The 12,516-nt window shown below is 42.8% G+C and overlaps 1 protein-coding gene across 3 annotated transcripts in view; it reads left to right on the top strand.

Annotated features, from left to right (window-relative positions):
- Nucleotides 1-262: 262 nt before the first annotated feature.
- LOC106599578 (thymocyte selection-associated high mobility group box protein TOX) overlaps nt 263-12,516 on the top strand; it is an 80,841-nt gene continuing 68,587 nt past the window's right edge. For all 3 annotated transcript variants that reach the window (XM_014190867.1, XM_014190869.1, XM_014190870.1), the window contains exon 1: nt 263-766. In XM_014190867.1, coding sequence (XP_014046342.1) covers nt 665-766 — 102 coding nt within the window. In that variant the 5' untranslated portion in view covers nt 263-664. The remainder of the gene's footprint in view (nt 767-12,516) is intronic.

Raw genomic sequence — 12,516 nt, forward strand, 5'->3', positions numbered from 1 at the left:
GAAAAAAGGCAGAAAAAAAGGCTGTACCTTGCTCTCTATCGTCATCTGTTTTTAGATATATCACCCTAATCATGATAGGACCTTCCGTCGAAGAGGTATTGAGGAGCAAACCAATAGCCTATCCAAACTGAAAACAAATTTACTGCGGCTTGCAACCGACGCAGACGCTGCGTTCCCCATTGCGCCCCCTAGGTGGAGCACGTCGCCATAGCCGCACTCTTACCCCTGCCCCGACTGTAAAGTCCTTTGTATGAATCACAAGTGAACAGGCAATCCTACCATGCCCCATTCGCTTGCAGATGACGGTAGCCGCTGGATAGAAACAACTACTGTCGCTGCAAATGCATCTGTCAGAAAGAGAAAGACGCGCAATAACTTCTTCAACAATAGAGTGATAGCTTACATATTTTGAAAGTTACAACATTTGAACTGCGTTTCCCCGTTTACCAAGTCCGTCGTTCATAGTGCGTTGATAATATAAGTTTTTCTTTCTCCTGAAAAACCGCGAACGCATGTGAGAGCATAATAGTTTGCCATTTTCAGATTCAAACCCTACACTCTTTCCGACTTCGTCCATCAGTCTTTATAGAGCCTTCAACTTTTGAGGAATCGAAAGTAGAAGCCTGAGTGGAAAAGCTTGTGTGGAGATTGATGTTTTACTAAAATGGACGTGAGAGTATATCCACCTCCACCACAGTCTTTATCAGCAACAGATTCTTCCCGATTGGGACCCTTGCAGTATCCCGATTCCCCGTACTGTAATAAGGTGAGTCGCATCTGGACAAGGTTATAGAAACCTAGGTTATTGGTTTCATTGCGCACAATGTTATGGAGATGCGTAAAAACGCTGTTCAGAAAGTGAACTCTGTTTATAGCCGTTACGCATTGCCCAGAAATAAAATGACTTTCTGTCCATTCATTTGAAAGCAGTGATAACAGGAACAAACACTCATGCACAAAATGTATTATTATTTAATATCATATGTTATATAAAAAATGATTGCTTGTTTTATCCTTTGTCCGTACGTATAAACTGGTGATGAACGCAGCGCATCACTGTCAGTGAAGTTGCTTTCAAAGTGCTCAACTTAGTTTTTATCTCCGTCGATGACAACATTGGCTGATGTTTCTATGTGATTGCATCAGTTACAGGTTTTAGGATAGAATAACCATTACAAAAATGCCTTATGTTCAATGCAATCCTATACCTCTGGTTATATGAAGTAGCTGTGCCTCTATTACGCACTGTAACTGAACCCTTGTCTTGTTTATACACATCATCTCACTATAATAAAACCATTGTTATTTAGTCTGCTTTCAAACACACAGTTTAAATTGACTTTCACATTAAGATTGTCTGAAGAAGGCCTGTCCTGCATAATAATACTATTCTCTGTGTGTGTGTGTGTGTGTGTGTGTGTGTGCGTGTGTGTGTGTGTGTGTCTGTGTGTGTGTGTGTGTGTGAGAGAGAGAGAGAGAGAGAGAGAGAGAGAGAGAGAGAGAGAGAGAGAGAGAGAGACCGTATGGGGGTAGGGATGTTGAAGGGATGGTGGGAGGTTTAGAGCAGAGTGGGGGTTGGGGGTTGTACTATTTCTCCCTATGCCTTTTGATTAACTACTCTGTCTTTTTTATATAAGATCTCATAACTATCTGCAATGAAAATGTAAGAGAGGGAGATAGAGAGAGAGATGGAGGAAGTCCTATAGATATAATCCGAAATATTGAATTGTACTGGTTGAGAAAGTCCATGTAGTGTAAACACTATCCAAGATTTTCCATTTTAGCATTCAGAGTAATGAAATGGGGGGAAGGGAGGTTCATAGAGGTAGAGAGAGAGAGAAAGAGAGAAAGAGATGGACTGACAGAAAAGGAGAGAAAAGAGAAGTGTGCTATATCCAGAGAGAGAGAGAGAAAGAGAGAGGAAAGTGAGAGAATCAGAGGGAATGAGAGAGAGGGTGTGGTAGAGAGAGGGAGGGAGAGAGTGAGGGTGTAGAGCAAGAGAAATACAGACAGAGGGAATGAAAGAGAGTGAGATATAAATCTGTGTGGTAGAGAGAGAGAGAGAGGGTGAGAGAGAGATGTGATTGTGAGAGGGGAGTGAGGTATGTCCAGTGCAAACAGACAGAGATGGCCTGTGTGCTGCTGTTTGAGGTATCTGTATGTGTGAATACCCAGAGATAGAGGCAGTCCTATACTGACTGCACTGTTATCTGCAACAATTCATCTAATACTTAAAATATTTCTGACCGGGGATCACTGTGACTGCTGCTATGTCTAAGCAGAGGTTTTATTCACCTCTAGTTTAATTCTGAATCATAGTTTGATTCAGGCCCATTTCTCTTGACAGTAGATTGGCTGTTTGATTAGCTATTCTGTCCGACTCCCTCGTCTAAAATATTATTCATGAACATCAGTTCACGATCACTTGCCACTTAGTTGATGCAAAGTAATTGAGGAAAGAGAGAGTGGTCCATAATTTGATGTCTTGTTATGATTATGATACTGTAATGTAATAACATCATCAAATCGTAGTTGCTATGGGAGATGGGGTTGTTTGCTCTTATTTTCTAGAATTGCAGAAAGACTGAATGACACTTCAGAGCTTTTATTGATGGCTGGGTAACTTTTGTTTTTGTGACAGTTTTCATTGATTTCGAGATGGTTGAAGAAATGGGGCTTCATGTAACACTCTACAACGTGCCCTGAGTGCAGCCATTTTGCTTCCTGGTTCTCATCTAAGATGATGAATCTGATATGTCAGTTATGCATTCTTGTCATGGACTTTACTCAGTTGTACTGACACTGTGGTGTCTGTCTGTGTGTTTGTGTGCGTGTGTGTGTGTGTGTCATCGTTCTGTATGAGTGTGAGTGTTTGTATCATTGCTCTGTGTGTGTGCGTGTGTGTGTCATCGTTCTGTATGAGTGTGAGTATTTGTATCATTGCTCTGTGTGTGTACGTGTGTGTCATCTCTCTACGTGTGTGTCTGTGCGTTTGTCTTAGCCTCAGGCATTTTAAATTAAGTCCAAATTACTGAGCTCTTTGGTGGTCCTGGAACTCTGAGGGGCTCTGGGAAGTCGACCCCGACATTAATACTCTGTCCTTTGTGTTTACTAACCAAGCACACACAGCGCCACAGACCTGGGTTCAAATACTATTTGATATCTTTGAGCGTTTGCTCTAGCTTGCTTGGAGTGCCAGATGGGCAGTGTTTACAGTTGTGGGACTATTCTATTGGTCCATTAAGCAAGGCAAGTTCAGTCGAGCACAGATAAAGTATTTGACATGATTTCAAATTGTATTTGAACCCAGGTCTGCACAGCACAGTCCTAGAACAGGCAGGGAGCACAGGAGCACAGCAGTTAGGCTCATTGTCAGCCTCATCCACAGAGAGCTGGCTCACGTTTTGAATATAATCTGCATCTATATTTACATTTCTGGTCCATTTATGGCATTGACATTTCTCATCCTACCTACAGAGAGAATGTTGAGCTCCTAGTATCTGTCAAGCATAGTAATCTTTGTAAGGCAACTTACTGATTGACGAAGGACAATAGTTCCAGACCTCCTTGTTTAACTTGCTATGAAAATGGATTTCTACTTGTTTTGTTTTTTTGGCATATTTTTGACAATGATCCAAAACACACAATCAAGTCTACATGAAAATGGTTAAAAAGCAACACATTTGAAGTTTTAGAATGGCCTAGTCAAAGTCCAGACCTAATCCCAATTGAGATGTTGTGGCAGGACTTGAAACGAGCAGTTCATGCTTGAAAACCCACAAGTGTTGCTGAGTTAAAGCAGTTCTGCATGCAAGAGTGGGCCAAAATTCATCCACAGCGATGTGAGAGACTGATCAACAACTACAATAAGCATTTGGTTGCAGTCATTGCAGCTAAAGGTGGCACAACAACCAGTTATTGAGTGTAATGGGGCAATTACTTTTTCACACAAGGGAACTGGTTGTTGCATAACTTTGTTAATTAAATAAATAAAATAAGTATCCATTTTTTTGTTTTTGTAAACTCAGGTATGTAATATTAGGTTTTGGTTGAAGATCTTCAGTAACAAAAATATCAGAAAGGGGACAAATTCTCTTTCACGGCACTGTACATCTCTGTGGCAGCAGTAGTCTCTGATTCAATTAAGTTATACTACAGTAACATTCCAGGGTTTTTCCTGACTCAAAAAAGGACTTAGGTGGTGCCTCAGTTTCCTATGCAGGAGAAACCTTACATTTCATTTACACTTACCTGGAGGCACTGCCTAAGATGTGTGTTCTAAATGTGTTGAGAGGAAGATGAATGTAAACCCGACTACATGCCTAGATATCAATCTGGTTTGTTCTTTTCACTACTTCAAAGCAATGCTGTAAATCTGCCAATCACAGAATCCAGATCCCAACTAAGATATATTTACTGTACAACATGGATACATTCACAAGATAACACTGTCGTCTTTTGTGAACAGTAAATTGCTGTATGAATGTTACTTTGTGATTCATAAGCATGTTATAAAGCTTCAGAAGCCTGTTATAAACCTTTATTAAGGCTTCATAAGCTGTGACATTACACTGAGGGATATCTACCTGGTTATGACTAGAGTCAACAGCTTATGTCAACAACAAACTCAAGTGTGTGGCTCCACGTACTATGGACAGATTCTAATCCACACATTGTTGAAATGTGCCTTTGTCTTTAGGCAATGACATTGACAGAGATTAGAAACATCAACAACATTTCATACGTCAGAATGCTTGACTACTAACTCCAACTGTACATGTAGCCCAGTTAGTCTTCTTTATGTTGTTTTCCATAGTCATCAGTTTGTAGACTCCTATGGTTGGGTCAATCCTCAAACAGACCTTTGGTTGTAAGGCTGAAAGGGATTGAATGATCTTCACCAACCCGTGAACTAAAAACCCTGCCCAGGGATGCACAGTGGTTTTAAAGGAGGCATTGTAGGCACACATTTAAAGTAAGACAGCAGTTGTCTTTGAGGGAATCCTCCTCAGTCCTAGGCAATATTCATAAAGCATATCAGGGTAGAAGTGCTGATCTAGGATCAGTGTTGCATTTTAGATCATAATGAATAAGATTATATGGACAGGGGGAACCTGATCCTAGATCAGCACTCTTACTTTGAGACGCCTCATGAACACGGGTCATGGAGTAGCCTATCCCTCTCGGTTGATACATTCTCCTTCCAGAGAGACATCATGGACTGTAACATACTCTGTTTCACGGAATCATGGCTCTCTCCGGATATACTGTCCCCGTCCATACAGCAAGCTGGGTTCTCAGTTCATCGCGCAGACAGGAATAAAGAACTCTCCGGGAAGAAGAAAGGTGGTGGTGTATGTTTCATGATTAACTGCTCATGGTGTGATTGTGATAACGTACAGAAACTCAAGTCCTTTTGTTCACCCGACCTAGAATATCTCACAATCAAATGCCGACCGTATTACCTCCCAAGATAATTCTCTTCAGTTATAGTCACAGCCATGTATATTCCTCCTCAAGCTGATACCCTCAAGGAGCTACACTGGACTTTGTGAAAACTGGAAACCACATATCCTGAGGCAGCATTTATTGCAGCTGGGGATTTTAACAAAGCAAATTTGAGGAAAACGCTACCGAAGTTCTATCAACACATTGACTGTAGTACTCGCGCTGCTAAAACGCTCGATCACTGCTACCCCCCCTTCCGGGATGCCTACAAGGCCCTCCCCCACCCTTCCTCAGGGCAAATCAGTTCACGACTCCATTTTGCTCCTCCCTTCCAATAGGTATAAACTCAAACAGGAAATACCCGTGCTAAGGTCTATGCAACACTGGTCTGACCAATTGGAATCCATGCTTCAAGATTGTTTTGAGTATTCACGGACACGGTGACTGAGTTCATCAGGAAATGTATACGCGATGTTGTTCCCACTGTGACTAAAACCTACCCAAACCAGAAACCGTGGCTAGACGGCAGCATTCGCAAAAAACTGAAAGAGCAAACCCCCGTATTTAACCATGGCAAGGTGACTGGGAATATGGTCGAATACAAACAGTGTAGTTATCAAACAGGCATAACGTCAGTACAGAGACAAAGTGGAGTTGTAATTCAACGGCTCAGACACCAGACGTATGTGGCAGGGTCTACAGACAATCACAGACTACAAAGGGAAAACCAGCCACGTCACGGACACCAACGTCTTGCTCCAGGACAAGCTAAACACCTTCTTCACCCGCTCCCAAGGACTGTGGGCTCTCTTTCTCCGTGGCCAACGTGAGTAAAACATTTAAACGTGTTAACCCTCACTAGGCTGCCGGCCCAGACGGGATCCCTAGTCGTGTCCTCAGAGCATGCGCAGACCAGCTGGCTGGAGTGTTTACGGACATATTAAATCTTTCCCTATCCCAGTCTGCTGTCCCTACTTGCTTCAAGATGTCCACCATTCTTCCTGTAACCACGAAAGCAAAGGTAACTGACCTCAATGACTATCGCCCCATAGCACTCACTTATGTCATCATGAAGTGCTTTGAGAGGCTAGTTAAGGATCATATCACCTCCACCTTACCTGACTCCCTAGACCCACTTCAGTTTGCTTACCGCACCAACAGATCCACAGACGATGCAATCGCCATCGCACTGCACACTGCCCTATCCCATTTGAACAAAGACGAATACCTATGTAAGAATGCTGTTCGTTGACTATAGCTCAGCCTTCAAAATAGTACCCTCCAAGCTCATCATTAAGCTTGGGGCCTTGGGTCTAAACCCCGCCCTGTGCAACTGGGTCCTGGACTTCCTGACAGGCCGCCCCCAGGTGGTGAAGGTAGGAAACAACACCTCCACTTCACTGATCCACAAGGGTATGTGCTCAGCCCCCTGCTGTACTGCCTGTTCACCCATGACTGTGTGGCCACGCACGCCTCCAACTCAATCATCAAGTTTGCAGACGACACAACAGTAGTAGACAGCCTACAGGGAGGAGGTGAGAGCCCTGACGGAGTGGTGCCAGGAAAATAACCTCTCCCTCAACATCAACAAAACAAAAGAGCTGATCGTGGACTTCAGGAGACAGCAGAGGGAGCAAAAGCCCCTATCCACATCGACAGGACGAAAATACTTTTGTATACACCCACAATAACATCTGCTAAATATATGTATGTGACCAATATAATTTGATTTGATATTTGCAGGGTTTATGCAAGTAACATGTGTTGTATGTTAAAGTCTTTAGTCACACCATCTCAATCAAACCTGGGTTGTATAGCTCCACATATGTAATCAACATGCATGTTGTGTTGGTTGCTAAGCACTGTAAGTGTAAGTGCAATGCTCTCACTTAACCTACACTGGGTGCTATGCATACTATTCACACTTAAGTAATGGTACAGAATCCACACATGACAAAAAGCCCACTATGGCTGCTCCTTCTGCGTAGATGCTTTTCCTGTCTACTAACATCATGAGGAATGCTTGATATCAGGTCAACTCTGACACATAATTACTTCACGTTACTTTCCTGAATGTAGTATGCTTCGAAAGTGTTTATTTATTTATTACCATCATTCAATCCATAGGATATACTAGAATAGAAAATAAAATGAGCCTGGATACATAAGTCTTGTGCCTGGTTATATAGTATTATATAGTCTTCTTCTCTCTCGCAATTCAATTTCAATTTAAAGGCTTTATTGGCATTGGAAACAAATGTTTACATTGCCAAAGCAAGTGAAATAGATAATAAACAAAAGTCAAATAAACAATCAGAAATGAACAGTAAACATTACTCTCACAAGTTTCAAAAGATTAGAGACATTTCTCTCTCTCTCTCTGTCTCTCTCTGTCTTTCTCTGTCTCTTTGTGTGTTTGTCTCTCTCTCTCTCTCTCTCTGTCTCTCTCTGTCTTTCTCTGTCTCTTTGTGTGTTTGTCTCTCTCTCTCTCTTTGTCTGTCTGTCTCTCTATCTCTCTCTCGGTCTCATTGTCTGTCTGTCTGTCTGTCTGTCTGTCTGTCTGTCTGTCTGTCTGTCTGTCTGTCTGTCTGTCTGTCTGTCTGTCTGTCTGTCTGTCTGTCTGTCTGTCTGTCTGTCTGTCTGTCTGTCTGTCTGTCTCTCTCTATCTCTCTCTCTATCTCTCTCTCTATCTCTCTCGCTATCTCTCTCTTTCACTCTCTCTCAACGAGCTACCACAGAGCAGAGCATGAGGCTCACTATGCTGAGGGCTTCCTAAAAAGCCGGGCCTAATTGCGTCTGAATTCGTGCTTGCTGGTAACAATAGCAGGGACGCTGTGTGTCCCTGTGCTGCGGCCAGCGGTCCACGGTTCACTGGGCGCTGTCGAAAGGCATGGGCCCTCTGATTGACAGTTTCAGCCCAACAGCAATGAAGGATTTAATTGCGCATCATGTGTGCCTATCGACAGATAGAGAAACTCAGAGGGCTGGCTATGATGGTACTATGGTGCTACTGTAAACACACACACACACACACACACACACACACACACACACACACACACACACACACACACACACACACACACACACACACACACACACACACACACACACACACACACACACAGTTTGCTATCAGAAGTTGATCTGATTCTGATTAGTCATTAAGATTAAAAAGGACATGATTCATATCAGAGGTTATTGGGTTGTTTATCCATATCCGTTTGTGGCTTGCCGTATTGCTGAGTTTTTCCACTAAGCATTACAATAGGAAGACAGCCTGTTTCTGATTGTTGTTTGATGATTGACTCATGGAACAACATGCCATAGAATGGAACTGAGCTGAATCATCACCTGATGATGTCATGCCAGGTTAGATGCGGATTTGGGATGTTATGAATTTCTCATGTTTTGAAGCTAGAATCCTTAGTTGCTACATCCATTTTTGATTCTTGAAGAATATAACATATGAATGCCTCATCAGTGGTTCCATTTCTCCAGGCTCATTCCCCAGCTTTTTACTAAAAGAGAGGCGTGTGACTGCCGTAGCACTCACTTCTGTCATAATGAAGTGGTTTGAGAGGCTAGTTAAGGATCATATCACCTCCACCTTACCTGACACCCTAGACCCACTTCAATTTGCCTACCGCCCAATAGATCTACAGATGATGCTATCGCCATCGCACTGCCCTATCGCACCTGGACAAGAGCAATACCTACGTCAGAATGCAGTTCATTGACTATAGTTCAGCCTTCAACACCATAGTACCCTCTAAGCTCATCATTAAGCTTGGGGCCCTGGGTCTAAACCCCGCCCTGTGCAACTGGGTCCTTGACTTCTTGACGGGCTGCCCCCAGGTGGTGAAGGTAGGAAACAACATCTCCACATCGCTGATCCTCAACACTGGGGCCCCACAAGGGTGCGTGCTCAGTCCCCTCCTATACTCCCTGTTCACCCATGACTGTGTGGCCACGCACGCCTCCAACTCAATCATCAAGTTTGCAGACGACACAACAGTAGTAGGCCTGATTACCAGCAATGACGAGACAACCTACAGGGAGGAGGTGAGGGCCCTGGGGGAGTGGTGCCAGGAAAATAACCTCGGCCTCAACGTCAACAAAATGAAGGTGCTGATCGTGGACTTCAGGAAACAGCAGAGGGAACATGCCTCTATCCACATCAACAGGACAGCAGTGAAGAAGGTGGAAAGCTTCAAGTTCCTCAGTGTACACATCACTGACAGTCTGAAATGGTCCACCCACACAGACACTGTGGTGAAGAAGGCACAACAGCGCCTCTTCAACCTCAGGAAGCTGAAGAAATTAGGCTTGGCCCCTAAGACCCTCAGAAACGTTTACAGATGCACAATTGAGTGCCTCCTGTCAGGCTGTATCACCACCAGGTATGGTAACTGCGCCGCCCGCAACTGCAGGGCTCTCCAGAGGGTAGTGAGGTCTGCACAATGCATCACCGGAGACACACTGCCTGCCCTCCAGGACACCTACAGCACCCGATGTCACAGGAAGGCCAAAAGATCGCCAAGGACATCAACCACCCGAAGCCACCGCCTGTTCACCCCACTATCATCCAGAAGGCGAGGTCAGTACAGGTGTATCAAAGCTGGGACCGAGAGACTGAAAAACAGCTTTTATCTCTAGGCCATCAGACTGTTAAAAAGCCATCGCTAGCCGGCGACCACCCGGTTACTCAACCCTGCACCTTAGACGGCTGCTGCCCCGTGTACATAGACATTGAATCACTGGCCACTTTGATAATGGAACACTAGTCACTTTAATAATGTTACAAACTGCTTTACTCATCTCATATGTACAGTTGAAGTCGGAAGTTTACATACACCTTAGCCAAATATATTTAAACTCAGTTTTTCACAATTCCTGACGATTAATCCTCGTAAAAATTCCCATGTCTTAGGTCAGTTAGGATCACCACTTAATTTTAAGAATGTGAAATGTCAGAATAATAGTAGAGAGAATGATTTATTCCAGCTTTTATTTCTTTCATCACTTTCCCAGTGGGTCAGAAGTTTACATGCACTCAATTAGTATTTGGTAGCATTGCCTTTAAATTGTTTAACTTGGGTCAAACGTTTCGGGTAGCCTTCCACAAGCTTCCCACAATAAGTTGGGTGAATTTTGGCCCATTCCTCCTGACAGAGCTGGTGTAACTGAGTCAGGTTTGTTGGCCTCCTTGCTTGCACATGCTTTTTTAGTTCTGCCCACAAATTGTCTATAGGATTGAGGTCAAGGTTTTGTGATGGCCACTCCGATACCTTGACTTTGTTGTCCTTAAGGCATTTTGCGACAACTTTAGAAGTATGCTTGGGGTCATTGTCCATTTGGAAGACCCATTTGCGATCAAGCTTAAACTTCCTGACTGATGTCTTGAGATGTTGCTTCAATATATCCACATCATTTCCCCTCCTTATGATGCCACCTATTTTGTGAAGTGCACCACTCCCTCCTGCAGCAAAGCACCCCCACAACATGATGCTGCCACCCCCGTGTTTCATGGTTGGGATGGTGTTCTTGTGCTTGCAAGCCTCCTCCTTTTTCCTCCAAACATAACGATGATCATTATGGCCAAACAGTTCTATTTTTGTTTCATCAGACCAGAGGACAATTCTCCAAAAAGTACGATCTTTGTCTCCATGTGCAGTTGCAAACCGGAGTCTGGCTTTTTTATGGCGGTTTTGGAGCAGTGGCTTCTTCCTTGCTGAGCGGCCTTTCAGGTTATGTCGATATAGGACTCGTTTTACTGTGGATATAGATACTTTTGTACCTGTTTCCTCCAGCATCTTCACAAGGTCCTTTGCTGTTGTTCTGGGATTGATTTGCACTTTTCGCACCAAAGTACGTTCATCTCTAGGAGACAGAACATGTCTCCTTCCTGAGCAGTATGACGGCTGCGTGGTCCCATGGTGTTTATACTTGCGTACTATTGTTTGTACAGATGAACGTGGTACCTTCAAGTGTTTAGAAATTGCTCCCAAGGATGAACCAGACTTGTGGAGGTCAGCAATTTTTTTTCTGAGGTCTTGGCTGATTTCTTTTGATTTTCCCATGATGTCAAGCAAAGAGGCACTGAGTTTGAAGGTAGGCCTTGAAATACATCCACAGGTACACCTCCAATTGACTCAAATGATGTCAATTAGCCTATCAGAAGCTTCTAAAGTCATGACATAATTTACTGGAATTTTCCAAGCTGTTTTAAGGCACAGTCAACTTAGTGTATGTAAACATCTGACCCATTGAAATTGTGATACAGTGAATGATAAGTTAAATATTCTGTCTGTAAACAATTGTTGGAAAAATTACTTGTGTCATGCATTAAAGTAGATGTCCTAACCGACTTGCCAAAACTATATTTTTTTTAATTAGAAATTTGTGGAGTGGTTGCAAAACGAGTTTTATTGACTCCAACCTAAGTGTATGTAAACTTCCGACTTCAGCAGTATATACTGTATTCTATTCTACTGTATTTTTTGTCAATGCCATTTTGATTTGATTTGCTTTGTTATTGTTTCAGTTAAGGATTCTAGCTTTAAGTACTACAAATGAAACTGGAGCTGACTTTTTTAATGGTCAAAGGAATTTACTTTTGGCTGAGGTAACTGTGGAATAGTTTTTTACTGTGTCTGTGATTTTGAGCACGTTAGCAGAGACAGAGTTAGATAGTTCTAGTCAATGAGTGTCAGAACATTTGGATAATGACAGTGAATGGATGATATGGCACAGTGTGGCATTCATAAATTCAGCATCCCTGCATTGAAAAGTCAGCGGTCAAAATTACCTGTGTGTGTTTACCATCTCTGTGACTGTGTTAAATATGTCAACAATGATTCTAATATGGTTTTCTCAACCATTCAGGTGTCAGATCTTAATTTGATCCAGTATCCTACAGCAGGAAAATAATCCTGCAGCAAAGGAAAATGTGAATTATTATGTGAATTATAATTATGGACATTTTTCTAGCGGTTGATACATTTTTCGTAAGGGCAAATCAAGTCTGGAAATTACAATCTTTAGAAGATTTTTTAAACCTACAAA

Source organism: Salmo salar, chromosome ssa03 (genome assembly GCF_905237065.1).
Source record: "Salmo salar chromosome ssa03, Ssal_v3.1, whole genome shotgun sequence".
Lineage (NCBI taxonomy): Eukaryota > Metazoa > Chordata > Actinopteri > Salmoniformes > Salmonidae > Salmo > Salmo salar.